The sequence below is a fragment of the Sciurus vulgaris genome, assembly GCF_902686455.1.
Source record: "Sciurus vulgaris genome assembly, chromosome: 7".
NCBI lineage: Eukaryota > Metazoa > Chordata > Mammalia > Rodentia > Sciuridae > Sciurus > Sciurus vulgaris.
Window position 1 is genome coordinate 57,017,172 of NC_136467.1, and position 25,813 is coordinate 57,042,984.

A 25,813-nucleotide genomic window follows, 5' to 3' on the forward strand; every position below is an offset into this window, starting at 1 on the left:
CTCTAGACCCCCGGAGAAAGAGAACCACAGGCACCCCTGGTCTTTGTCTTGCTTTCACAGAAACTCATGAGGAGATCTCAAGGTATCTCACATCTCTGGACAAAGAGATCTGGTGTGGATACACTAGCTCATTGCATCTCTGAGAGCATACAGGCTTCCTTTATGCCCCTATGGCCCTTTTTTCGGGTTTCTATTACATGGTACTTAAGCTGCTTTTGAGACAGTTTTCCACTGTATTTTAAAAGCCAGTCCTGGCATGTCTGTAAACATCAGTTCATATTCCTGGAATAAATCTTTTTTGTGTTCCATCCTACTACCCACAGGGGTACAGATGGCATGTTTTATGTGGCGGCCACTATTTACAATTCAACCCCATGGAGGCCCATGAGATGCCACAAATGTAGCCCACACAGGAAGACAGCCCCTTGGGCAGAGACGTTTGTCCCAACAGGCCAGGAGTGCCAGGAAAAACCACACCCTGAAAGTACATGAGGTGCCTCTGATGCTGACACACATCCCCCATTCAGGGCCAGTGGGGTCTTGGGCATCCCCAGAAGACACACTGGGAGGCAGGCTCTGCTCAAGTGACAATGGAGTGTAGATAGCCCGTGGCTGTAGGCAGAGAAAACTGCACATCGAATGTCCAAAACTGAATGTAGAATTTAAAACACCAACAAAGCAAATCCATCCCTACCAAGAAGGCTCACCACATTCATTTGCATGATCATAGGCATCTGCTAGCTAAGTATCAATGTCTCCTTTCTATTCTGATGGACAGCCATTAATCACAGTAGATTTGACCTTGTCAGTACCTCACTGAGGGGACAATGGAAGGGAGGTTTATTTGTAGGGGAGGAGGGAGGGTAGGGGAGTAAATTCCCTTTACACTGAAGAATACTCAGGAAGCTGCTGCTGCCTCTGTCTCACACTAAGATAGCATTTGCGGAAAATGTCAACAGATTGCTTCTTGAGTTTGAGCTGTGCAGACATCAAAAGCTTATTTTAACAGGGCATTTTGCTTAAAATTGCTTGGTTGGTTTAGGCATTTAGAATGTCTCCGACTATATGATTTGGATTAAGAGGTTCTTGTTGAGTTTTACTGGTTTAGCATAAATGAGGACATAACTGGAATAGACCCCTTCACATAATCAGACCCTTCAGGCCATTAATGTTGTAAAATTTGCTCTTTGTGTGTGTTGCGTTTTTAGTGGGTTCTTTTTTTCTTTATTTTTTTCTTTTCCTTTTCTTTCTTTTTCCCCCACCCCACCTTAATGCAGCTTAGTTGCTATGCAGAGGCTTAGTACTCCTGCATGGGGATCAGTTCCAGACTTTGGTTTGATTTGAAACAAGCCAAGCAAATTTGCCTGAATGTGATTTCAAAAGGTTTTCCTGTTTTCCTATTTCTCTCATCAGGAGATTGAAGGAAGCTGAGAGGCAAGTCACTATTTGAGTTCCAATAATGCTGGCCTGATTTTCTCAAGTATTTGGTATGATTCAGTAGACACAGTTTGGATGGATGACCCCTGCTCTGCGACACTGCAGTAGCTCTCCAATCAGGATGGAGCTTCAGGAAGCTAATTTCAAAAGGCAGATGACTTATAATTGCAGATAAAGCTTTTTTCTTCCACTTTTACTTTTCTTTCCATCTTTCTTTTTCACTTTCTCCATATCACATTGACTAGATGTGACTCAAAAAGTTAATGGTAATTGCTCTCGTCTTAATTTAGCAAAGAGAGGAAGAGAGAAAGAGAAATGAGTGTAATTTGCAGATCTACGCACAGGTCATTACAGGTGTGTTATATTAGTGTATTCATGAGCCCCCTGGGACAGGCATGCTGCGCTATCCAATAACTTTCTTAATGTGTAATTACACACCATCGAACTATAATTGATTAATTGAAAAGAGAATGTAGGCAGATGTGAGGGCAAGACTTTTGCTGCTCATTAAATGAATATGTCCTTGCTTCTCTTTAATAAGTTAAGTGGAACTACTCAAAAGCAATTAAGTCAGTAGTGAAATTCATTAAATTTTAAGTAATTACTGGTATTAAATTCTGTAATAAAATTCAAGACTTTGCATAGTTCCATTTCACAAAGAAGAATGATAATTCTATAAATGATAATTCTATGGAACCAATTTAGCAGAAGAAGGATTCCAGAGAAAACTTACATCTTGGACTCAAAATGTAATTCCATGTGAAAACAACATGGAAGAGAGAGAGAGAGAGAGAAAGAGAGAGCGAAGGGGATGGGTGGGGGTGGGAAGTCTGGATGCACTAGTGCCATCCTACACCAGCCAGAGCAAGTCTGTCACTTTAGCCTGGGAATGTAGTGGCGTTTCCAAAGTAGTTTTTTTGTTGTTGTTGTTGTTATTTTTTTTTCCATTTAAAACCTTAATTTAAATAGTTGGGGAAAAATATCTACTTTAAAATCAAATGTCTTGAATATTACTTTTGATACCTTCTCTAGTAGCTATATTCAACATAAAAATGAATACAGGGAATTGAATACAATTTGGAGGAAATTCTCTCCAGGTCTTACTCTCATTAGGGAAACAAACCTGGGTAATAGGTGCAGGAATGAGGTGTACCTTAGTTTAAGAATGGGGCCACAGAGTGTTCCTGGAGCCGTAGGTGGCTTCTTCCGCTGTTCATTTTGCCTAAGAACCTGGATGGCTGAGACATGTAACTCAGCCAGTGCTGCACATTCCAGACATTCCTGACAACTCCCTCCAAACCGGAGAGACCTTGGAGTACCAGACTGTGGAGAACTGCCAACAGGGAGCACACCAGTATGGCTTATTCATTCAGAGATTTATAAATATTTCTTGAGCATCTTCAAAGCCCTTATTAAGATGATTTTATATATGAAATAGTTTAAAAATATCACCTATGCATTTAGCAATATAAGGTAAATGTATGAAAATCTTGGAAAAATGAGGGGTGGAATCCTGTAAAAATCTAGTCCATTTTGGTCCCATTCAAGACATCTTGTATCCCACATAGTAGGCTTTCAAAAGCTTGTTGACTAAAGGATGGAAGGAATCCCTGATGTGAATTCTGAGGACAACATGATAATGTGTGGCACTTAAATAAAGTCTATTTAATTTAGCCGCGAAGATTAGAAATGTTAATGTCTTTATAACATTTGCCAGTAAATGGAAGAATATGGAGGCTACCATGCTAAGTTAAATAAACCAATCCCAAAAAACCAAAGGTTAAATGTTCACTTTTATATGTGGATGCTAACATACAATAAGGGGAGGAGGGGAAGAATAGAAGTTCAGTGGATTAAATAAAGGGGAAGGAAGGGAAGGGAAGGAGGACAGACAAACAGTGAAATGAATCTGACATAACTTTCCTATGTACATATATGAATACCCAACAGTGAATCTCACCATCATGTACATCCACAAGACTGGGATCCTAATTAGAATAAGACATACTCCATGTTTGTATAAATATGTCAAAATAGACTGTACTGTCATGTATAACTAAAAAGAACAAATAGAAAAAAAAAAAAAAAAAGGAATGTTAAGGTCTTCGCCAAGAAAAGCTAAAGAGATGGTGATGATGGTAGCTGAGAATGAAGAAGGGACTCCAGATCACAGGCTTCAGCTCCAACCATCAGTATCCTGAATAGTTCCCACAAGGCTTTCTTACAATAGAAAATGCAAAATGCAAACTCATGAATTTTGGTCATTTTTGTTTGAACAGTAGGTTCAACCACATATATTTTTTTAAATCTGTATTTCAAAATCTAAACATAATTTTGTAGTCACTGTATTTTCCTTGTTTGTGTGGCTCACACTTTGATGGACAGCCAGTCTACTAGAGTCAAGGCTGTAGGGTTACTGGTCCTGGGGTGCCATTCACATCATCAGGGCTTCCATACTGCAGACTGACCAGCCTGCAAGAGTAGGAAGGTATCTGACTCTTACCATTCCCACAGGAGGAAAGAAGGGCATTTTACATATACCGTAATTCCTACTGGGGAAAAAAAAATCCCAATCTTCACACACACTGTAATTTTAGAAAGCATAACTAAAACTAAAACTAAATTAGACTAAATAGTTATATTGGGCTCAGAAAGAAAGAAGCCAGGACAAAAAGAAAGACATTAGGTCTCATTTTCTGTTTACATGTTTTCCTGCCATTATTGGTACCTTATTGTTCTGTAGTTCATTTTAGTCTTGAACATGAGACTTTGAAAATCTGTGCCTGGGCAGCTCAACTATTTTAAAGAGGAGGCCAAGTCAAGGGAACTGCTCTAGGGTTTCAACAACTTCACTGAATGACATTTTGCTCACATTATTTTAGACTTTTGTTTCTTTCCTTTTTATTTTTATAACAATAACTAAGTCCCAGATATATTCCAGACTGACCAAAGAAAAACTGATTCTCATCAGATCAATAATGAGTTATTCAAGTAATATATTCTGAAATTTGTCAGCTTATAAAGAAAAATGATGCCAAAAAGGGGGTGATTGTGTTCGCTTCCAAAAGAAAAGTGGAATTTTCCTATTGATGGAGATGCTATTCCTCTTTAAATAGTCTAAATTTAGGAACCTCTTTTTCTGGTTTGTAGTTTTACAGTTTAAATCACAGTGATCCCTGAATCATTCTAGATCACAAATATTTTTAAACTTCAGTTTCTTGCTTCTACTTTGATCTTGTTTTTCCTACTGCGCACAACTAGTGACTTAATTAAGACTGTTATCCAAAACCTAAATTTACAAGAAAATTGGCTTGAGATGAAATCTTTGCTAGTTATTTATATTAAGACAGTCATAAGAACTTGATGACCAATATTTTTGGACAGTCATTTGCAGAGTCTCTTTCTTGCCTTTCCATCTGCAAGAGGTCTTTGTCCTTATCACAGTGTGCCTGTTCTAAATACCTTCTAGAAGTTTCCCCAGTCCCTCCTCCAATCTGGGAAAGCATTTCTTGCATAACAGGGCTTCCTGGCTCAGGTACCTAATACAGATTCCCTCCAGTCTAAAACACCAAATGTAAAATTAGCTGCTTGGCTTTCAGAGTTTTTAACCATCTGAACACGATCTACTGAGTTAATTCTATTCTTACCACTCGCAGAATGATGCCAGCCCAGGCAGTCTCCGACCTGCCCCCCATGTGCATGATGCTCACCTCTTTCACCATCATACCACATCTTCTTTTCCCCTGGAAATGCCCTTGCCACCCACCCTCCAAGGACCAGCCCAGGTTTCTCTTCTCTGGGGAGCTCTTCCTGATAATTCCAGCCCATCATTTCCTCCCCTTTAAAAGACACTTCATGTCCTCATGGAGCACATACATATTTTAATATGTACTTCTACTCTCTAATCACCAAACTGTCCTATCTGGCACTTTACCATACACTGGTTATATTGTTCATATAAGTAAGTATTGTTGTTTGTAAACTCCTGATGAGAAGAATTCACATTTATACTTAGTTTGCACTATAACAGGACTTTTAAGCACAGCATGGGGTGAGAGTAGACACCCACCAAATGCATGTCTACTTCAAAATCTGGGTCACACACACATCCCCTCTCACCACCTACTCTTATGTTAATTTCATTTTTTGAGATATGTGCTTGACACTAAATACTCAGACTTTTTTTTTTAAGGTTTAAATCTTTATATACATTGCATTACATTATAGACATGGTTTTCATGCAGTGTATACAAAAGAATAAATTAGAGCTATAGGAAACTATTCAGAACAAATAAACCAGGGAGAATATATCCCATGAGGAAAGGTATTTTTTTGAGACTGGCTGTCTCCATTGATGCAGTTCAATTTTCAACTTGGCTGATTTGATGACAGTCAGAACACTGTTTAAAAATCAAAATGCATGAAGGCTAAGGAAAAATGAAAATACAAATTTCATTACAATTTGATTTTCCATGTTATTTATTTTTATATATTCATGTATAAACATCAAATTAGTATAGAAAAATACTCCATAAATGTTTGAGAGGAGTTAAATGCCATAGACTCATAAACATTTTAGTAACACTTTTAGTTTATTTTCATTTTCCTTTATATACATATCCACATTTCTACATAGGATATGCAAATTTGCCTTCATATATCATATATGTATGTATATATATACATATATGTGTGTATACGTATACATGAGCAATGGTGTTGCACATTTTCAAAATTCAAGCTATCTGGTAAATATATAAATATTCCTCTAAGCCAAAAATGGCATTCAGTTCTCTGGGAATGTCTTACATATTTATCACACAATTTGGAAATCAAAAGCATCAGTGATTGAAATGGCCATATGATGGAGGCCAGTAAATATTTCATACATCTTAATAATCTGGACACTTTCCATGTGAAGTCCTTCTCCTGAGCACATGCTCAATATTTAATATCACCTCCCTTCCCATCTCTGGCTCAGCCACTTAAAAAAGTTTCAGTGATTTTTTTTTTCTCTCCCCATTCACACAAAGAAGAATATAGCATATCCTGCTACAATGTCAGAATCAGAATATGAATGGAATTTTCCATTGAAAGGACACCAAACCAAAGATATCAGACGATTTCACACAATTAAATCTGAGGTACAAGTTTACCTATGCTACAGTGATATCCTAAAATGTAGATTATAATATTCTGAAATATAGGAAATCACTCAGGTGTACTTTGTCTCTCTTATAGCTTGGGAACTTCTCCAAGGAGTACTGGTGGTAGTGATGGTGATGATGAGGAGGGAAAACTATATGGCATCCTAATGCTGCCTACAGCTTTTTCTGTTAAGACAGACAAAGAGATCATTTTTCCTCTTCCAGTGTATCTTCATGAATTTTCAAGAGAAACACTGATGGATATGTAACCCTCAAGAGAACATTAAGTAATTTTCTGGATAATTAAGGCAAAAGTATTGTTTATTATTTTAAAACTGGTTTTGCTGGCATATACCTTTACTGGTTCAACAGTTCACTTGCAAAAGTGAATGAATGAAGCCATCCTATCAGTTCTGTCCAACAGTAAAATATCAGCCAGGATAATCAGAGGCCACCCCCAACTCCACCTTATCAGTGGCAGACACAGTACAGAACCAAGTTTTAGTCTAAAACCAGTTCCTACCTGAACAAGAACCAGGGAGATAGGTTATTGCATACACTCATTGGACAAATAATTATTAGGTATCTAACTCCACAGTTCACTGAATCTATATCGCCACTGATTGCTAAGATGCCATTATTTTAATACCACTAGGGAGAAAGCACTGCCAATTAACCAAAGACAGGTTATTGATTGCAATATGTGACTCCTATTTCTGAACTGTCAAAACATTAGGGGCAGAAGCACATCCTAGAATCCATGATAAATGGTGGAAGCCAAGCACAGTTCTCAGGGGTCCCGTAGCGAACAAGACAGACAAAGCTCCCTTCACCAAGCCCTCAGCCAGGGGAGCTGTCTGGAATATGGGAGAACGAGCACACTCCTCTGGAAAAAGGTCTCAGTTCCTGATCGTATTTGGGTAGCCACGCTGTAACATGTGGGTGGAGGTGGAGGGAAGAGGATCAGGAAAACCTGACACCTTGGACCAGAAGAGAATGAAGTGCACAAGAAACATAAATGGGAAAGACATTTGAAGCCAAAGTGCAATGAGAAAAAACATTATTTTAAAGACTACTGTTTTCCATGGACCTATTCATTTGCAGCTTAACCATGGACTTCTATCATCAAACTCCCCTTACCAGTCCTCCATCACCCCCACATCACTATCTCCTGTTCCCTGCCTCCCTCACTACCATATGACATTCTTCTAAACTCCAAATATTTTTGTACTTTTCCCCCAAGAGAATTTCATTAGGTTGTTCGTCTAACCATAAACCAAACACATGACTGAATATGATTATGATTTTTGCTGGTTGTTTTATTGATAGTTGATATACTATCTAATTTCCTGGTTTTGCTAGATATATGATCTATAGTTTCCTGAAAGCCATCAGAGGTGAATTTTCTTTGGTATTTTAGATAATTATTTACTTCTAGCAGTAAATGATGAGGGAGAATTTGACTGACACCTGACTCCCATAAGCTACTCTATGGCTAGAAGTCTCCAAATAAACAGATCCATTCACCATGAGGAATACAACCCTACCAACTCAACATAATTCAAGCCCTGTAAAAATCGTCTTAGTCATGAAAAAAAATGTATCAAGATCTTCAAAGGAAACTTAGCACTTATATATTATCTGTGGTTGTCTGATTTTTAAAATATGTTCATATGCTTTTATCATATTAAAAATATTTTTCTAAAGTCTACATTTGTTCTGTTAATGACCAAGTCTACATTATTAAAAAATATACATACTTCCATTCTGTTCCCCACAATCCATTATGCATTGGAATTCTCAAACACTGACATTATTTTTTGAATAAATTGCCCTTCCTAACATTCCCCAGAGATGTTCTTCCTGGTCTCCAAAGACTATCAAAGAATTGTTACGCTAATGATGCTAGAAAGTGGTTATTAACTTCTTAATTCCTTTGTCCCACAACCCTCTCTGGCCCTGGGATGGAAAAATGTATAAGACCTGGTCCCTACCCTACGAAGGCAACAGTATGTACTGGCCTGAGCACAGAATTGGGCGTGCAGTCAGAGAGATGTTGGTCAAACCTCAGCTCTGAGACTTCATTGAGTCCCTCCCTCCCAGTGCAAGGAATGCCTGGGCATTTTATTTTCCCCACCTATAAAATGAAAATAACAATATCTACTTAGCAAAGGTATGGAAAGAGAACAGGGATTAAAAGAGGGTCTATGAAAACCAACCACAGTCAAGCACAGTAAGGCACACCTATAATTCCAGCAACTCAGGAGGTTGAGGCACAAGGATCAAAAGTTCAAGGTCAGCCTCGCCAACTTAGTGAGACCCTTAGCAACTTAGCAAGATCCTGTCTCAAAATAAAAAATAAAAAATGGGATGTAGCTTAGTGGTAAAGCAACCCTGGGTTCAGTCCCCACTACTCTAAATAAATAAATAAATAAATACCACTGGAGGTAAACCACACAGGGCAGTTCCTTGCCTCCTTCCCAACACGCTATCAGAGGCAACTTCATTTACTACTGCAGATATTTCCCTGTGTAAATTAGACTTTTTCTTTGCTCTGCATTCATTTTCTTAGTCTCACATTTCTGAAATTAACAATTTTACTATTAAAATTATTGGGCAGGATGAAGAGGTCTTGGATCATGGAATGCACCCTCCTTGAGAGCTTTTATATATAAATATAAATATATGTATAAATAATTTAGCTCTAAAAATTATCTGCATAATGCACTTTTGTCCTCCTCATTATCCACATGAAAATTCTGTGACTTTTGCAAGCAAATGTGCATATGTACAACTTTCAGACAATCTAGAAATTTGGCCAAGTGGAAGTCTATGAAGTGTTTGAAAGCAAGCAATCTTAGAATAATCAAAATCATAACAACATTTATTAATTACCAATTATTTGTCAAATATTTTTCTAAGCACCTTGTGGGAATTCATCCATTTAGACTTCACACCAACCTTAGCACATTGGTACTGCTATCCTCATTTTACAACTGAGGACACAGACACAGAGATTTAGTAATTTGCCCAAGGACACAGCCAGTAGGTAAAGTGGTAGATGTTCCTGAATCTGAACAAAACTGTCTGACACAACAGTCCAAATTCTTCACCACAACACCATATCATTTTTTAGATTCTTCTTCCAAACAGTATTCAAATTTTGCAATATTTCACAAATCAATTATGCTTGCTAGGCAGCCAGCAGGCATCTCTAGTTCCTTGGGCATAAATGGGCAAGTGGATAGACTGTCAAGGGTTCTCTGAAGTTCTTTTACCTAAATTAAAATACTGCATGTGGACTTTGGAAAGATTACATCTAAACCAATTGGGGAAAGACTTGAGTTAGAGAATAAAAGACAGGTGTTCCCAGCATTTGCCTCAAGATATTGTTTTCTTTACTGCATCCTTCTCACTCTGTTTTAATAGTAATGAGACTACTGTTTATGGAGCTTTTACTGTGTTCCAGGAATGCTTAGTGCTTTACATATGTGATCTGGTTTACTCCTCAAAACAACCCTTTGAGGTGGGTAGATTCTATATTTATGCTTATTGACTAATGAAGACACTGAGGTTCAGGGAAGGTTAGAAAGCAGACTGGATGGCACAGCTGGCGTATCTGAAAAACAGGGATTAAGACTCCTGCTCTTATTCATCAGCCCACAGTGTCTCCCTTGAACACATGGTCTTTCACACTTCTCTCCAGTCCTCTAAGAACTGCTGTGATATACTGTGTGAGAAACCAGAATGAAAAACAAACCATTATGCCATGAACCTTTTTGGGCAATTGAAGGACCCTCCATGCCCTGGCAAAGGGAGCCTGCTGGGAACCAGGGGCCTCTGATCAGTTCAAGGCCCCTCCCCTCTATACAGCCCCTATATCAGAGCAGAAGCTGAGAAACTAGCCCTTACCCAGCTGGCTCCTCCCCCAGCTGAAACTAAAAAGAGAGTTAAAATACAATTCGCACAGGTGGGAGGAGCAAGGAGATGGTCCACTAAGGTCCAGAGGCTCATGGTACAAGAGAAAAGACCTGCCACAAGATACGGCAGAAATGGGAGCCAAGAGGTTGAAGAGAGAAAAGCAGCAGACACAGCTGGAGAACAAGGTGAAACAACAGCATGGGCGGCAGCAGAGGCAGGTGTGGTACAATATGACTACTCCAGTGGCATCCACCCCCTCCACCTGGGAGAGTTCTAGAAGGTCTTGCTGGAGAACAGAACTGTGCCACACCCACTGGAGCTGCCCCTTGCTTCATCCAATATTGTTACTGTGACTTCCAGAAAGTTTTATTTTTCTTAAAAATAGTTCCCAAAACTTTGGGAACATAGGACTAGCCCCAGACTCAGGGGATCAGGAGGATGGTGGTGGGGATAGGCCAACTCTCTCTAGACAGCAATCAGTCCCTGAGTTTTCTGGGTCATTCTACACCTTTGGGATTATTAAGATTACTGTTTCAGGAAACTGGTACATAGAACACTGCTCACGCATACATCATGTGATGTTTTATTTGATGTATTGGGAGTTCCAGTGTTTCGCCATGGATTTTACCCCTTGCTGCTTGGTTGCAATACCAGAGCAAGAGTCTGCAAATTGTAGTTGAGCTGGGGCATAAATCTGGCTTTGTTAGAACAACAGTATTAAGGGGAGGGTCTTTGGTGCATCTATTATGAAAGTCTATTAAGATTCAAATGAAATGTGGCAGTTTCTATCACCTTTTAAGGGCTCTTATTATATGATCTAGCAGGAAAGTTGTAGCGCTGGCTATACATAACAGAAATCCAGAATTTCCCCTCACTGCTGTGATGAGGCTAACACGTACTGATAGGCTGGGTTGGGCTGCAGAGGCATAATCGTATTTTTAAATAAATACTTTTAGAACCACGGCCTGAGAGCAAATATGATTCAAGTAGTGACTGGCACTGTTGTGTATCTTTCACCATTAGGACTTTTTAAACTTACTCTGATTGTCTAAGCCTTACAAAGTTGTGCTGGGCAGGGAGTCATTTGTTTTATGTATGCATAATTCCCAAGCTCTGACTCTCAATTCAATCAGTATCAATGGTATTTTCTAGCCAAGGAAGAGGGATGCTAAAGTCTTTACCAAAACTAAAAACAAAACAAAACATCCAACTGCCCCCTACCAAAAAAGAAGCATATATGCTTCATAATAATTGAGCCAAAAAAAAAAAAAAAAAAGAGGGAGAAAGAGGATAGATAGAACATGATTAGAGAACATGATTAGTCTTGAACTGATCATTGTTGAAGCTAGGTGAAAGGAACATGAGGGTACATTATATGACTCTCACTACTCTTATTTTATGTACATGAGAAACTTCCCATAATAATTTTTAATCCCCAGAAGCACTAGGCATTTCCCTGAAACAGAACTGCTAAAACCCAGTTCTGATATGATCATATTGCTTATTGAGACCCCTGCACAGGGCCCACCCTTTCTCCTTCAGGAACTCTACACCCAGCCAACTGAGATTCTAAGACCTGTGCCAGCCCTGCGCTGCCCACTTCTGCCTTTGCCCATGCTATTTCCCTCTGCTCAGAACACTTCCCTTACATTTCACTTCAACTCTCAAAGCCCAACTCCTGTAAGACCTAGCTCAAGGGTATCCTCCCTTCCATCCTCCATGATAGCACAAGGAAATAGTCTCATCCCTCTTTGTACTCCAGAACTTTGCTAGGACTCTTTTGGGTCACAGCTCACTGTGTGATGATGCCAATCATGACTATAAAAAGAAGCATTAATAGCAGCTATGATGTAGTGAGTGCTTACTGTACACCAGGCACTTTAAACATGTCATCATTTTAAATCTTTACAATGTCCTCTAAATTTATTGCCTTTTATGATTACATTTTACTGATGAAAATCTGAAGCTCAGAGAAGTCTAAGAGATAAAACAGGAATCCAATATGATGTCGGAAATATCATGGTCAATTTTAAGCCTGTGTGCCTGTGGCCCTCAGCAACAGAATCTAATTAGGACAAACTTTTGACTTTTTGACCTGAAAGTCCATATGTTTGATGCCTACAGTTCTATATATGCATTATTCTTCCTACTGAATGGTAAGCACCTTCTGGGAAGGGGCTGACTTTTTCTATTTGGTCTAACCAATGCCTTGTGCGTAGAAGATGCTCAGGAAAGCCTTGTTAACACTGTATTCATACAGGACATTTCTACTACAAAAGGACTACAAGAAACTCTTAAGATCACCTGCCTGCCTGCACAGGGAAATGAAATGGAAAAATCAACTCCCAGAAGAACAACCTAAGCTCTCTCCTTCCCATCACAAGTCCACAAAACTAAAATAGTTTTCATCTTCTCCCTACACTGGCATTGGAAGTGACCAGAAAGAATTCTTTCCCGTGCTATTTTTGTTTAGCCTGCCAGCTGTGGGCTCCCTCCCTCTCCCTCGGCAAAACCCTCGTCCCTAACAGCCCGAGGAAAAGCCATAGAGATTCAGACTTTATCTAGGTGATGACTCAGGAATCTGAAACTGAGGAAGACAAACTAATTTTTACCCCTGAGTTTCCTTTCTCTGATTTCCCCTTTCAGGACTTTCTAAACCTGGTTTCTTTCCAACTAAACAATATTACTTCAGTTGCTGCTATTCTGTGGTTATATTTTGTCCTTCGTCCTGAATACAGTGATGTTCTCTTAGGCCCAGTCCAAGAAAATTTCATAAATAGGCTCCTTTGTCTTTATTTCCCTCTCCAAAACGTCTCAGCATCCCTTTTCTTCTAGCTATAAGTTTTTTTCCTCCAAGGACCCAGCATATGCCCTGTTTCTGCTAGATGTTACTCTCAGTCAGTTTTCAAGAACTGAGGAAGAACTGGCTGATGTGAAGGTGTGAATTCACCATACGCTTATGACCTCCTCCTACTCTAGCTGGTAACTCAAGCCCACCAGTGACATGAGTGATTTAGTAGGAAAAATGAGAAGCTTTTCAGTCCCAAAATAATGAAGCAAAAATAATAAAAGTGACCAACAATGGAGTTGGAATTAGGGGTGAGGGCTAGTCACCCACGGCTGGTTCTAAATGTTCCCTCTTCTGGGATCTTGTAAGCCATGTTGCTATAGTGTTAACATGATGCAAATTTCCTACATTTTCTTCTACTGAAAATTGTCTTCTCTGGTCAGAAACTTGAAAATTCCAGCAGAATACCTGGTGTGTGTGTGTGTGCACACATGTGCATACACATGCACTCACACCTATTTATGAAAAGGTAGGTGGTCACACTGAACTCTGGTACATAGCACTTATTTTATCTGATGTCACTCATCTTGATAGCCTTGTATTTCCAAAATTAATAAAAAGCATAAGGAAACAACTCTGTGATCACCAACTAAAGAATCTTGGCTACCAAGCTAAATATCTAGTCATCTGTGTTGTATATTAAGTGTGAAGACACATATCACAGTTTGGGATTTAAATGGAAAAAAAATCAATACTCTACAGGAAATCTACAGTTGCACAGCAGCTTTTCCTATCAGCCAGTGCTTTCTTTGCAGTGCCTTCTGATGATACATAGTTGTGTATTCTAGGCATCGATTTAACTTTGGTTTTGTTTAGATTACTTAATATTCCTCCCTCTTCCAAGAAGCAGAGGCTGGAGGGGAGGGGCACAGACACTGAATGATCAATAATGAAGTCCAGGTACTGTCCCATCTACCTGATCAGGGCCCTGTCTAACAATGCCCATGTCCCAGAGGACTAGCCTGCCAGCCATGTGCTCCTGATCCTCTGGAAGCCTAGCAGAAAGCTGTGCCCTCAATGCTTTCTCCCACACTTTGCTAACTGGCTGCTGCTCTGGCTTCAGTGAACCATGCGAGAAGCAGGCAAAACCACCCTTAAGCTAAAAAAGCACTCTGGAGTGGAGCTTGCAGTCTTCTCTGACAGATTCTTTAAAAATCTGTTCTATGCTGCACTAAGAAAACTCCAAGGACTTCCTATTTCTCTCTTAAGAATGAACAAGTCTTTTTCATATGGAAGCATAACTTCTCAGGACTTCATAACAGCAAGCACCATTACTTTTCTTGCAGCTGAAAAAAAAAATGAAATTTCTCCTTGGAGAAATAAGCTTACTTGGGCTTTCTCTTTATTCTTCTTTTTCTTTTATCACAGGAAAATATGCTGAACAAAATAAAGCATTTCTAACAGTGACTAGAAGGATGAAGATCGTACCAATCTCACAAAACTACTGCCAACACAATATGGTGCATAAGCATAGCAATAATAAAACGCCTGTGTTTTCTAAAGACAACTGGGAAAGATGTTCACATTTACTTCTTACTTCTTCCTCTATAAACTGACCACAACCAGGACTCAAGCATGTTCACTTTTCCAGTAAATAGAAAAAAAAAATTAAATACGGCACATTACTTTTAACAATATCTCTAAAAAGAAGTAAGCTACTCCCCCAAAGCATTCTGATACCAAAACATAGCATAAATGGCCCCTCTGGTCTAACCATAGTTATGGAGAGAAATGTTCAGATTAAAGCAAAAAGCCTTTCCCCAGAACAGGTAATGCCAGCAGGTCTGGAAGTTTAAGAGCCTTCAAATAAAATATCAGGTGATTTTCATGTAAAAGCAGTGACTCTGCCTGCGGATTGGTTGGTCAAGGGATGGCACACAGAATGAGTGGAGCTATTGTAACCCTGCAGACTGTGGCCCAGGAAGAGGAGGTTCTTTCTGTCAACATCTAGCTCCTGTGGCTAGAAGGGTAAGACCTGTATTTTTCTCTCTTCTCCTGCTCTTTGGACACTTTGTTTTTAATGAACAGTTGGTATCAGAACTAAATCCAAAGACTGTTACATGTGGGATTTCCTAATGCAGAGACCTGGCAGAGCAGTACTATATTTGGCCGAAAAACTAAACAGAAATTAAACTACCTCAAAATGTAACAACTGATCATCCTCATTCTCTTCCCGTTTTCATTTAGTTGAAGCAAATGTTTTGCTTTAATGCAATTGAAAAGAAAAGAACGTTTTGGGATAGCGTAGCTAGATCCTTCATAAAGCTTCATTTTCAAAAGCAGTGTTTGAATCTCTAAATAAATGACAATTCATTCTCTGTTTACTTTAGGTAAACAGAAAATGCATTGCGGAGCACTCATTTTCAAAAGCTAATCAAGAACATTAGGTCCCAACAGATTCATTTAATAGAAATATAATAGGCATTCCTGCTTGCTTTTCATCTTGTCTCACTGTAAATGCTAAAATGAACAGCAAATTAACCCTGCGTTGGAACCCAGTTTCTGTCACAGCTGATGTCCTCTTGCTCGTGACTGGTAAACACCCCCCCCCCCCCCTCGTGTCACTGCTTTGACTCCTTCTGCAGAGGAGAGACGATGGAGTTTGGCAAGAGAATGGAGGAATTCTTGAATTCTAAAGGGGGTACTGCGCGTCAACTTCACTATCTTCTGTAGCAGAACGAAATAGTACAATGGTTGTCCCCTACAATAGTGTGCAATTAGTGTAGGAGGAGGGGTGGGGTGGGGTGGGTTTTTTCCAAGCTACATATATCAGCTGTCTTCATATTTTTAACTTTACTAGCCATTCTCCAAGTGGCTGCTTATAAACTACTATACAAAACAAGCTCATAAAGACAGGGCCATTCAAGCTCTATAATCAGATATAAAAGATGTGCAAACAACTTGAGATCTTATAATTAATATTCAGTGATATCAGAATTAGCATTTAGAACTCTATACAGAAAAACTATAATATTTCATAAATTATGTAATAATGAACAAACCCTTTCAAAAACTGTTTTCACTGTGCTAAAGTAACATTCTAGACTTGTCGTAAGTATGTTATTCTTACAAGTAGTTCGCAGTTATTCTTGAAGGCAAGCCTTGGAGTTTCCTTAGCATAGTGCTGCTGGGGAAAATTTTCAGCATGTCCATCTTCATCTCTAGCCTGAAGGGAAATATAATGGCCTATTTAGGGACTTACAAATAATGGAAGAAAAAAAGCTAAAAGCATAACAGCTCAGATCATTAAACAAACGGGAATCCAAAAATAACAACATTATTAAGAAGTTTGTTTAAATACGCAGTACGCCTTTTAGATATCAAAATTTGGGATTTGTTTTTCTTTACTGTTTAATTTGAACATTCAAATTCATTGTGGTGTGATAGTTAAAACAACATGAAGCAAACCCAAATCAAGTCATTTTTTGAAATCACCACTACTTTAGTCTCCCAATGTGCATTGTTCATTGCACATTTAGGATTACATGACATACATACGTGTTTAAACTTTTTGGCATGCTTAAGCAATCTCTAGATAATGCACTTTTAAAAAATTCTAATAGCAAGGCCATAAGAAAAGCAATTTGCATAGTTATATTTTGCATTGTAATACTATTAAGAGATAAACTGATTCCCCTCAATTTTTAAATAAAAATCTGAATGGAGCGATGATCTAGTAAGAACAATGATTCTTCAATCAAATGCAGTTAAAAAAAAAAGAAAAGAAAAAGAAAAGATTTAATTAAGAAGCTGCATTATAAGTTACTGGTTATTTTGATCTACACTGTTAATTAAGAAAGCTGAAGTTTAAATGGAGACATTAACCAAACCCATTAGCAATACCACTTGCATACGGTCTTCTCTTTCTAATCTCCATCGGTTTCTGGTTTGGAGTTGGCGAGAAGGGAGAGGTAGGTGAAAGGGGCGTGCCTGCAGCACACTCATTAAACCATTCATTTGGGTGACACTTGCTCTCTGCTCTGCTCTCATCTCATCTTAGCCCTAACTGCTCTCTCTTTCCTGGCCTCCTGAAATTCACAGCTGAGCTGTCTCCCTCACATATGGCTTGCATATAATTATGCATATTCCATTTTGCACTGCATTAAAATGATGAGCTTCTGGCTCCCTGCCAGCTGATTTTTAAAAGCCCCAGTGAAGTAAGAAAAAGGAGAGAAACACAGGGAGAGCCGCACAGGAAGCAGCAGGTAGTTCTGTCTGCTGTCTCTTTAGATAAAATGTATGTCTGGCACCAAGGGAACAGCTGAGAACTACCTGTTGTGATGTATGGATTGCAGGGGAGAAAACAATGAGCACACATCAGTGGCAAAGCGAGGACAATGCTTATGTACTGTTTCTCCTTTCTGAAACCTGCCCTGAGTGTGTCACTAAGAGTTCCCCAGCTATCCTGGGGATTATTATTTCAGGAAATGGATCCATATTTTGTACATTTGAGAATGTATTGCTTGTTTTTATTAAAGGTTTCTGCTACTTATGCAAGGAGGGAACTGGATAGAATTTGGAAGTGGGATGTCATGGTCAATAATAGTTGGGTTATAAGAAGTTTGCAGGGAAGTTGTTTTGGTTTCATTTTGGAGATTTATTAACACCTCTGGGACTTGATGTCTTTTTATTGTACCTTTCCCACACCCGGCACCACCACTGAATCTGAGTAAAATAAAAATGTAATTATAGGGTTAACTATATGTGACAGAGGAAAAAGTGGCTGTTATTGTGTCCAGTGGTTGTCACGGCAACTGAAACCAATGATGTTCCTTCTCAGCACACTGGTACCACTCTGCAGCTACATCAGGGTGTAAGTTAATAAAGCATAAAGGAGAACCATTTTAAACCCCAACTGGTAGAGGTAGCAGGGGGGTATATAACAAAAAGCAGTTGTAGGAAAGCCATAAGATGCCAATGGACAGCAGCAATATTAGATTCTTATGACAAAATTTTCAGCCACTGGGTAAGGCATAGGTGTGGGTCCCTTAAGGGAAGGGACCACATCTATTTCATCTTTCTAACTCTGCCATGTCCAGTGACTTACTTTTAGTTCATACTTAACAAACATTGATGTGACTGAAAAAAAATAAATGTACGGGTAGTAACTAGGCCTTATCATAAACAACTCTGTAGAAATGCCACCTCAAAATATGCTAAGTTTGGTGGTAGGTTTATTATATTCCTGATGCACTATGATACATATGCTTGCAAATGCAATTTGCATATAGTTTACAAGGGGTACTATTTACATATGTATGTCTATATTCAATATATATGTATCTTGTGTATAAATATTCATAAGGTGGAATATGTTTATTATGCATGTACTATGTATACACATTCATACACACCAGATGCTAGGGATATATTCAACATTAGTGGCAAAAATACATTCATTCCACTTACATGTAAGGTGCTCACAATACTTTTTATGTGTTTAGCAGGCAAAAACTTCCCATTATCTAAGATTTGAGTGTGATTCTTCAAAAGAACTACACATCCATATACAGTCTCATAGTTTATTATGTTAAATTTAATAATAATGGAAGAAAAAGGGGGTTAGGGAGATTGGGAAGTAGAGAGAGAAAGACAGAAACTTGCTTCTTCATTGAGCCTTTATGTTTGCCTCTGCATTGAATCCCCAAGGCCCTGGGCCCTCTGACACCCAAGCTGACTCCAGAGCCCAAGAAATTCTACTCTCCAGCCATCTTCTGTGTCTCCAGCACAAGGCACAGAAACGGAATGCGTGCGAAGTGCCCAGTGCCCACAGAAGCACTGACACTCGCGTCTCATCAACGTAATCTCATTTGCGTTCTGAAGTTTTGTATTGTGAAATTTTGAATCTTCACCATAGGACTAAGTGGAACAAGTCCATTTGTCTAAGGTAGTAATTCTCTACCCTGACTGCATATTGGAATAATCTGGGGTGTTTTTGTTTTTTTAACAATGTATTGGTGACTGCCCCGCCTCCCCTGCCTTTCAAAGATTCTGGTTTAATTGGTCCAGGGTGAGGCTCTGACATGGGTGATTTTTTTTTTTTTTTTTTTTCAGGTGACTGTAATGTATGAGCAGGGTTGGGAACTGCTGATCTAAGGATAGTGCCTACAGGTACCAAGAAGAGTCCCCTGGCATGGTGGGTAGGATATTCTCTGACCTGGTCTCAGGCCTACTGGAGTGAACCACTGGGAGGGCCATATAGGATGTGGCCCCTGAGATGGGTCTTACCCTAAAGATTCAAGATATCATATGACTAGCTATAGGCCAAATTTCTCATTATTATTTTTGTTTGTTTGTTTCTTAGTTTTTGTATGATGAATAGCCTTGGAAAAACTACTACACTGCCTCCTCAAAAAGGCCTTCTTGAATCTCTCTAGCCAAGGTTAGTTTTCTCTTGACAACACAGTTGCACGCACCCCTGCAACCACTGGTGTGATTTCTGTCTTCCACCCATGGCTCCAAGCCTGTGGCAGGCAGGAACAGGTCTGTCTTCCCATCATCATCTCTGACTACTGCCTGGTGCAGTGAATACTAAGAATGAACTTATCATTCCACAGCAACCTGGCAGCAATGTGATACGGAATCCACCCAAGTCTCTTTACCCTACATGTAGAATCATTCTAGTATGTTGTATGATCCCTTATATATTAAAGCCAGTGCCTATTCCACATCTGACTCATTTGGGGTACCAGACAAAGATTTAAGGGGGGAGGTACAGAGGGAGCCAACTATCCCCTGCAGGGAGGAGGATGCAAACACCGAAATTGTCAAAATCACCACTCACGATAACAGCATAAGGCAGACCAACTTTTAGCCGGTTTTATTATTGTCCTTAAATTCTCTACAGACAATGTATTCTCTAATTGCCTGCCTGGAGTGGACCACCCCCCTGGCAGCTCTTGGCACCCACTGGGGCCAAGAGAACTGTGTTGATGTCTGACTTTGTTCTGGAGTGACAAGTTCTGAAAGAAGGAACGTCAAGACACTTCATGATGAACTAACTCTCTCCATGTGTCTTATTCCCAGTAGCTTTATTCTGACTAATGTGCTAGATATTTATGCCACTACTGGGAAATGCAAATGGGAGACTATTTTTTTACATTTCATTACAAATGTGTAATGACAAATGTGATTGTCAGGCCAAAGGTGCATTTTTGACCCACTGTTCTAAGAAAACTTCACTTTTTACCATAACAGAAAAAAAAAAAAATCCTTCAGTGAAACTGCATGGGGATTTCCCCATTTTGCTGAGAGTCACACAGCCATGTTCATGGTGTACTGAACATTTAAATAAATATTAAATTATGTGAGTAACTTAACCTAATTGCCTCTCAACTTCAAGACCATCTGCCTTAAACTTTATATTCACCTCTCTTTGCCTGTGAAACATTGAGATTTTAAATTTTGATTCTTACATGCAGCAAATTTTATTTCTCCTCCAAAGAATTCATTTCTTCCTCTGGGCCAAATTCCCGGTACCACTTGCAGATTCAAGCAAAATCAGCATTCTTTCTCCTCTGGAGAACTCCTTTAGAAAAATGTGGAACATCGTAGAAACAGCCCCATTCACCTACCCGAAAGAAGTGTGGTGTTTCAGGTTCAACAGAGAGGTTAACGCTGTTGTCATGTGAGTGGAGAGATAATGAGGTACAATCGTACCTTCCTGTGATGACTGGGAATTTACACTTCAGTTTCGTTGTGATTTCAGGCTATCTTTTGAAAACAAGGTAAGGTTTTGCTTGAAATCAGAACTGGGGTGAGCATGGCAGAGGTTCCAGATTCAGCCTTCCAAGCTGCAGCAGATGCAGCCTGTGTCAGCCCATACATATGGTGTTACCAGACTTGGGAACATCAAAAATAGTGCACCTCAAAGTTTTGAGAAAAGGTTTAGAGACGAAGAGTTACAGAGGGAAAAGGGGAATATTAATTTCATATTTTAGAACTACTTTTCTGAACCAGAAGTCATAGAATTTCTTTTCAAAAACTCTTGGAGTGCCACTTTCTGAGCTATCCTTCCTTTCTCAGACACATACACATATTCTCTTGAGGAAGCCCAGAGCGGGTGAAAAGCAACTATCACATGCTGCCTTGCAGTGTGTGATGACACCCTTATGATACCTTTGTGACAGCCCATTTCTTTTGTCCTTCAGTGAAGATACCTAGGAGCTCTCCAGTCACTCCTGCCCCTGACTGGAATAACATGGGGAGGTCTTAGAAGTAGCTCCCTCTCCTCCTTGAGTTCCTGCCCAGTTGCTCTCATCTCTGTGGCTGGCTACCTCATGACTGAAGCCCTAGTTCCCTTCAGCTGTGTTTCCTATCTTTTATCCCCTTTTCTTGGGCAAAACTAGACTCCATCTCCCTCCCCACTTCTGGAAAATTCTTATGCATCTGTTAAACCTGAATTCAGACCACGGTTCCTTTAAGAAGCCATCCATGAACTGTTTCTCCTAGTCCTAACATGGTCTCTATGCCTAGTGTCCCTGTACGTACTTCCATTCCATCTATTGCACTGTACATATGATGATTGTCCCCTCGAATCAGTGAGGCCTTTGGGGTTTTGAATGAAACCCCACCCATGCTCATACAACAAACAACACTGAAAATATGTTGAATGGATTCATTAGCCCTTTCTTGTGCCTTAAGTCAAGGCCCAAAAAGGTTTTGTTTTTCTCTACTTTTGACTGCCAACCTGTAGAAACATAGATCCCTGCAGTATGAGTTGCTTCTGTGCAAATATTCAAGTCACTGAAAAGACTGAATCGTGTGTGCATGCAGCTCCCACAGAGAGTTTTCTGCTGGGCAGAGGACTCATACCTGGCATCAGGCTCCCTGCTCTGGAGAGTCTCCAGGAACCTGGAAACATCAATTTCTGGACCCAGGCATCTGTTCAGTTCACATTGCCACTAATCTTTGCATCAGGATCCCTTGCCCTCCCTTTCATCTGTTTCTCAAAGATTGTCCATGGGGATTCCTGCAGCGGTGCTGTTTTACTTTGTTCTTTTAACAAAATGTATTTAAATTCCCATTTAGTATGCCAACCAAAGGAGAGAAGCTGTTTCCTCAACGAAGTTCCTCCTAATAACTCTCCTCTACTGGCAAGCAGGCAGGCCTGCTCCATACCTCCACAGGCTCTTCTGACAGCTCACACACCTCTGATGGATGAGAAGGCCTTATTTGCTGCAGTTATTTTTTTTCACTCCATGCAAACCTTTATATATATCATAAATTTTTAATATCCAATTTGGAGTCTTCAAAGAATAACGGTAACAAATATGCAACATGAAGATAATGGGAATTGAATCATGTTTATGGCTTCCATGAGCATCTCCTTAAAGATGTCAGGTCAGAGCCACTCAGAGCTGGATGTGTGCACCGCTGATCTTGGGTCTGATTAATGGCTGCCCTTACTCAGGGGCCCTAATGGATTGCACAACAGTTATGGCAACAGATTCCACATCAGCCCGAAATACAGCTGCCACATGGACTAAAATATATCATGCTGGTCCCAGCATATTACAACCGTGCCTGGGATCATCAGAGCGGTTCCTAAGTGACTCTGAAAATCCCTGGTTTTACTTTTTGATTTTAAATCTATGTATCCATTATTGGACAGGTGACCCGTATGCATTTGTCTTGCACTGCTCTTTGTCAGGTCACTCGAGTACCTTTGTCTGGTCAGTGTCTACGGGTAAGACCCAGCAGCTAGGGCACGCAGCTTCCTTCTTTTTTATTGTCAGCTAAAAGCCACACCACCATCACACCCTGGCAGCTTCTGATTATTCCAGGACCCTTAAGCCACATTGGATTATCCCAGCTCCTTGATTGCTCCCTTCCCCCACTCCCCTCGGCCCACTGCCTGCCTTTTGGCTTTTTTCACTCTTCATTTGCATCTATTACCCAGAGACCTGTGAGGGGAAACAAAAGGCAGGAGAACACGAATGATTCCATTTTGCTATCGGTTGGCACCTATAAAATGCTTAAATAATTGGCCTAATCGAGACATTTCAGTTAGTCCTTTTATTCCCGTTCTCTGAAATGACTAGGCAGCAGGGGCTGGGCTCATATCTTTATATGCAGACCTCATGGAGGACCTGAGAAATTTGAGAAAATACAAAGTAGGCAAGGGTTACAGGAGGATTCCAGGCCCCCATCTGCAAGGTTAGGAAAGGATCCCGACATTATGGAGGAGTTTTACTAGCTACAGGATGTCTCCCCCAGAAATAGTCTGGCCTCTGATGGGACTAGGAAACACACCACTAATTAGATTAAGATACTGCTCTGGATGTTATCAGGGTTAATAGCAGCTAACATTTCTGCAGCCCTTAGGTACACACCAGACACCATTCTAGGTACTTTGGTTGCATTAATATATTTAATGCACACAACCTATACACATACCCCCGGGGGAGGTAGGTGCTATCATTATTTCCATTTTTTAACAAGTGAGGAAACTTGGGCTCAGAGAGGTTATATAGTTTATGCAAAGTCACACAAGCTAACAAGTGGTGGAACCAGATTCAAACCCATGCAGTCTCCCTCCAGGGTCCCATTCTATCCCCTGATGATTTACTACCCCTATGCTAGTGGCAAAAGGAAACCAGTTTGCAATAACTAGGAAATACTGGCATCATTAAATTTAAAATATATATTATTAATTAAGGGAGGTTTCATAATTATTTGGTTTTTGCATTCCAAGATTGAATACACTAAGGAAATTAGGAAAGGATGGTGTTTAATGACAAATGAAACAGAAGCAGGGGTGGGGAGGGGGCTACAAGAGCCCAGTGAAAAGGGTGGAGCAGCAGATCTCAGGCAGAGCCTGGGGGAGCTGGAACTTCAAAACCAATGAAACTAATCCTTAGCTTCTTTATCCTGACTTTTTAAATCGCCTTCAGATCATTGATTATGATATCTAAGTCCCTTAATACCAGGAAAGACATGGCTACAGAAGTCACTCAACTATTCAGATCCTTTAGCAATTTCCTTTGTGAATTTCTAAAAGCACCAACATCATATTATTTTTTATTAATCCTGTGGATGATGCTATACAGAATACAAAGAGCATTTGTATTATCTTATCTCACTCATTCCTGACACTCTGGTACATAAATGCAGATTGAGATTGTGACTTTGGTTAACATGAGTCAGTTCATCAAAGCCTGCTGTGATTGTCCCAGGTGGTGGGGCAGGGTGTTCAGAGAGCCACAGGCCAGTTGCCACCCTCTTCTCAATCCATAGCACCCTCCATTATTACCAGAAGACAGAAACAGCAATATAGCCCTGAACAGGTCCATAGCTAATTAGCTCAGCTGGTAGGAGTGTGCTGCAAGAGGCTTGGGTTACATTCCTGGATGAGTTAGCCAGCAGAGAACACAGCGTTCATGGTGACCTATCACGTCACACATGTCCAGGTCTTGGCAAAGGGGAGACAGACACCAGAAAACATGTGAAAAGATGTAAATGAATCAAGGCACATTTCTCACCATTTCTGGAAGAAATAACTCAAAGGGCATAACCCTGGAGAGGGTACTCATGGACAGCTATGAGTCACCAAGTGAGTCGAATGGTGTCTTTGAATTAGTTTCTAATTCTGAAGTTGAGGAGTATAAATTCTGAAGTAGCAGTAATATTTGTCAAAGACATGATGTCACAATTGTCATTTGTAATAGGGCTCAGCACTCAGATCAACAACATCTTTTTCTCATATCAGAAACCACAGACATGCCATAATCAAGGTCTGAATATGATAGAATTGCCTACGCCTTCTCTGGGTGGTTCCTAAGCTAAGCCTCAGTCTACACCATCCCTGGGGACCCACCAACCAACTGGGTAGGGCTACAGATTCTCCAAGGCTGTTCCAGACATCACCCTGCTCTTTCACTGGATCTCTGCTGGTTCAGTTTTAAGCCCACTTCCCCACCAATCCCCACTTACCCACACCCCGACTCTGGCCCTACATTGGACCCTCTGATCTGTGTACTTGGTCTGGCTGGAGCTTGCTGTCCCCCATGGATATACCTTCATCCTGCCTCTCTGATCCTCTCTCTGGCCTGCAGGAAGGTATCCTGCTCTGGTCACTGCTCTGGTTTGGGACAGTTTTATAGGCAGCATCCTACAATTTCTCTTAAAAATAAGATTTCTTTAGGAGGAAATAAAGTGAGGCTCATACAATGTTTGTAAAGATCTAAAATCAGCCTGAACATGAAGAGGAAAGCCCAGGACTGGAATGAAACCCTGACTTTTACTGTGCACTATCCACATAAACGTTCTGGCCAACATGTAGTGAAGCTGATTTATGCCAGTGAATGCAGGCACAGGAGAAGGATGGGTGACACATCCATTGGCTTTGCCCCCTGGGTCTCAGAGTGTGAAGTCGGATGTGATTCTGAACAGGCTGGTCTTCCTGACAGCTTCAATTACAATCCATGTGCCACTTGACCTGTTAACGGAGGCGTCATTA

At 40.1% G+C, this 25,813-nt stretch overlaps 1 protein-coding gene across 4 annotated transcripts in view; it reads right to left on the minus strand.

Moving 5' to 3' along the window:
- Window positions 1-25,813, minus strand: part of SOBP (sine oculis binding protein homolog) — a 157,013-nt gene that overhangs the window by 50,208 nt on the left and 80,992 nt on the right. For 3 of the 4 annotated variants that reach the window (XM_079149031.1, XM_079149033.1, XM_079149034.1), the window contains one exon: window positions 16,424-16,519. The exons of the other annotated variant lie outside the window; for it this stretch is intronic. In XM_079149031.1, coding sequence (XP_079005157.1) covers window positions 16,424-16,519 — 96 coding nt within the window. The remainder of the gene's footprint in view (window positions 1-16,423; window positions 16,520-25,813) is intronic. 4 annotated transcript variants of the gene reach the window in all.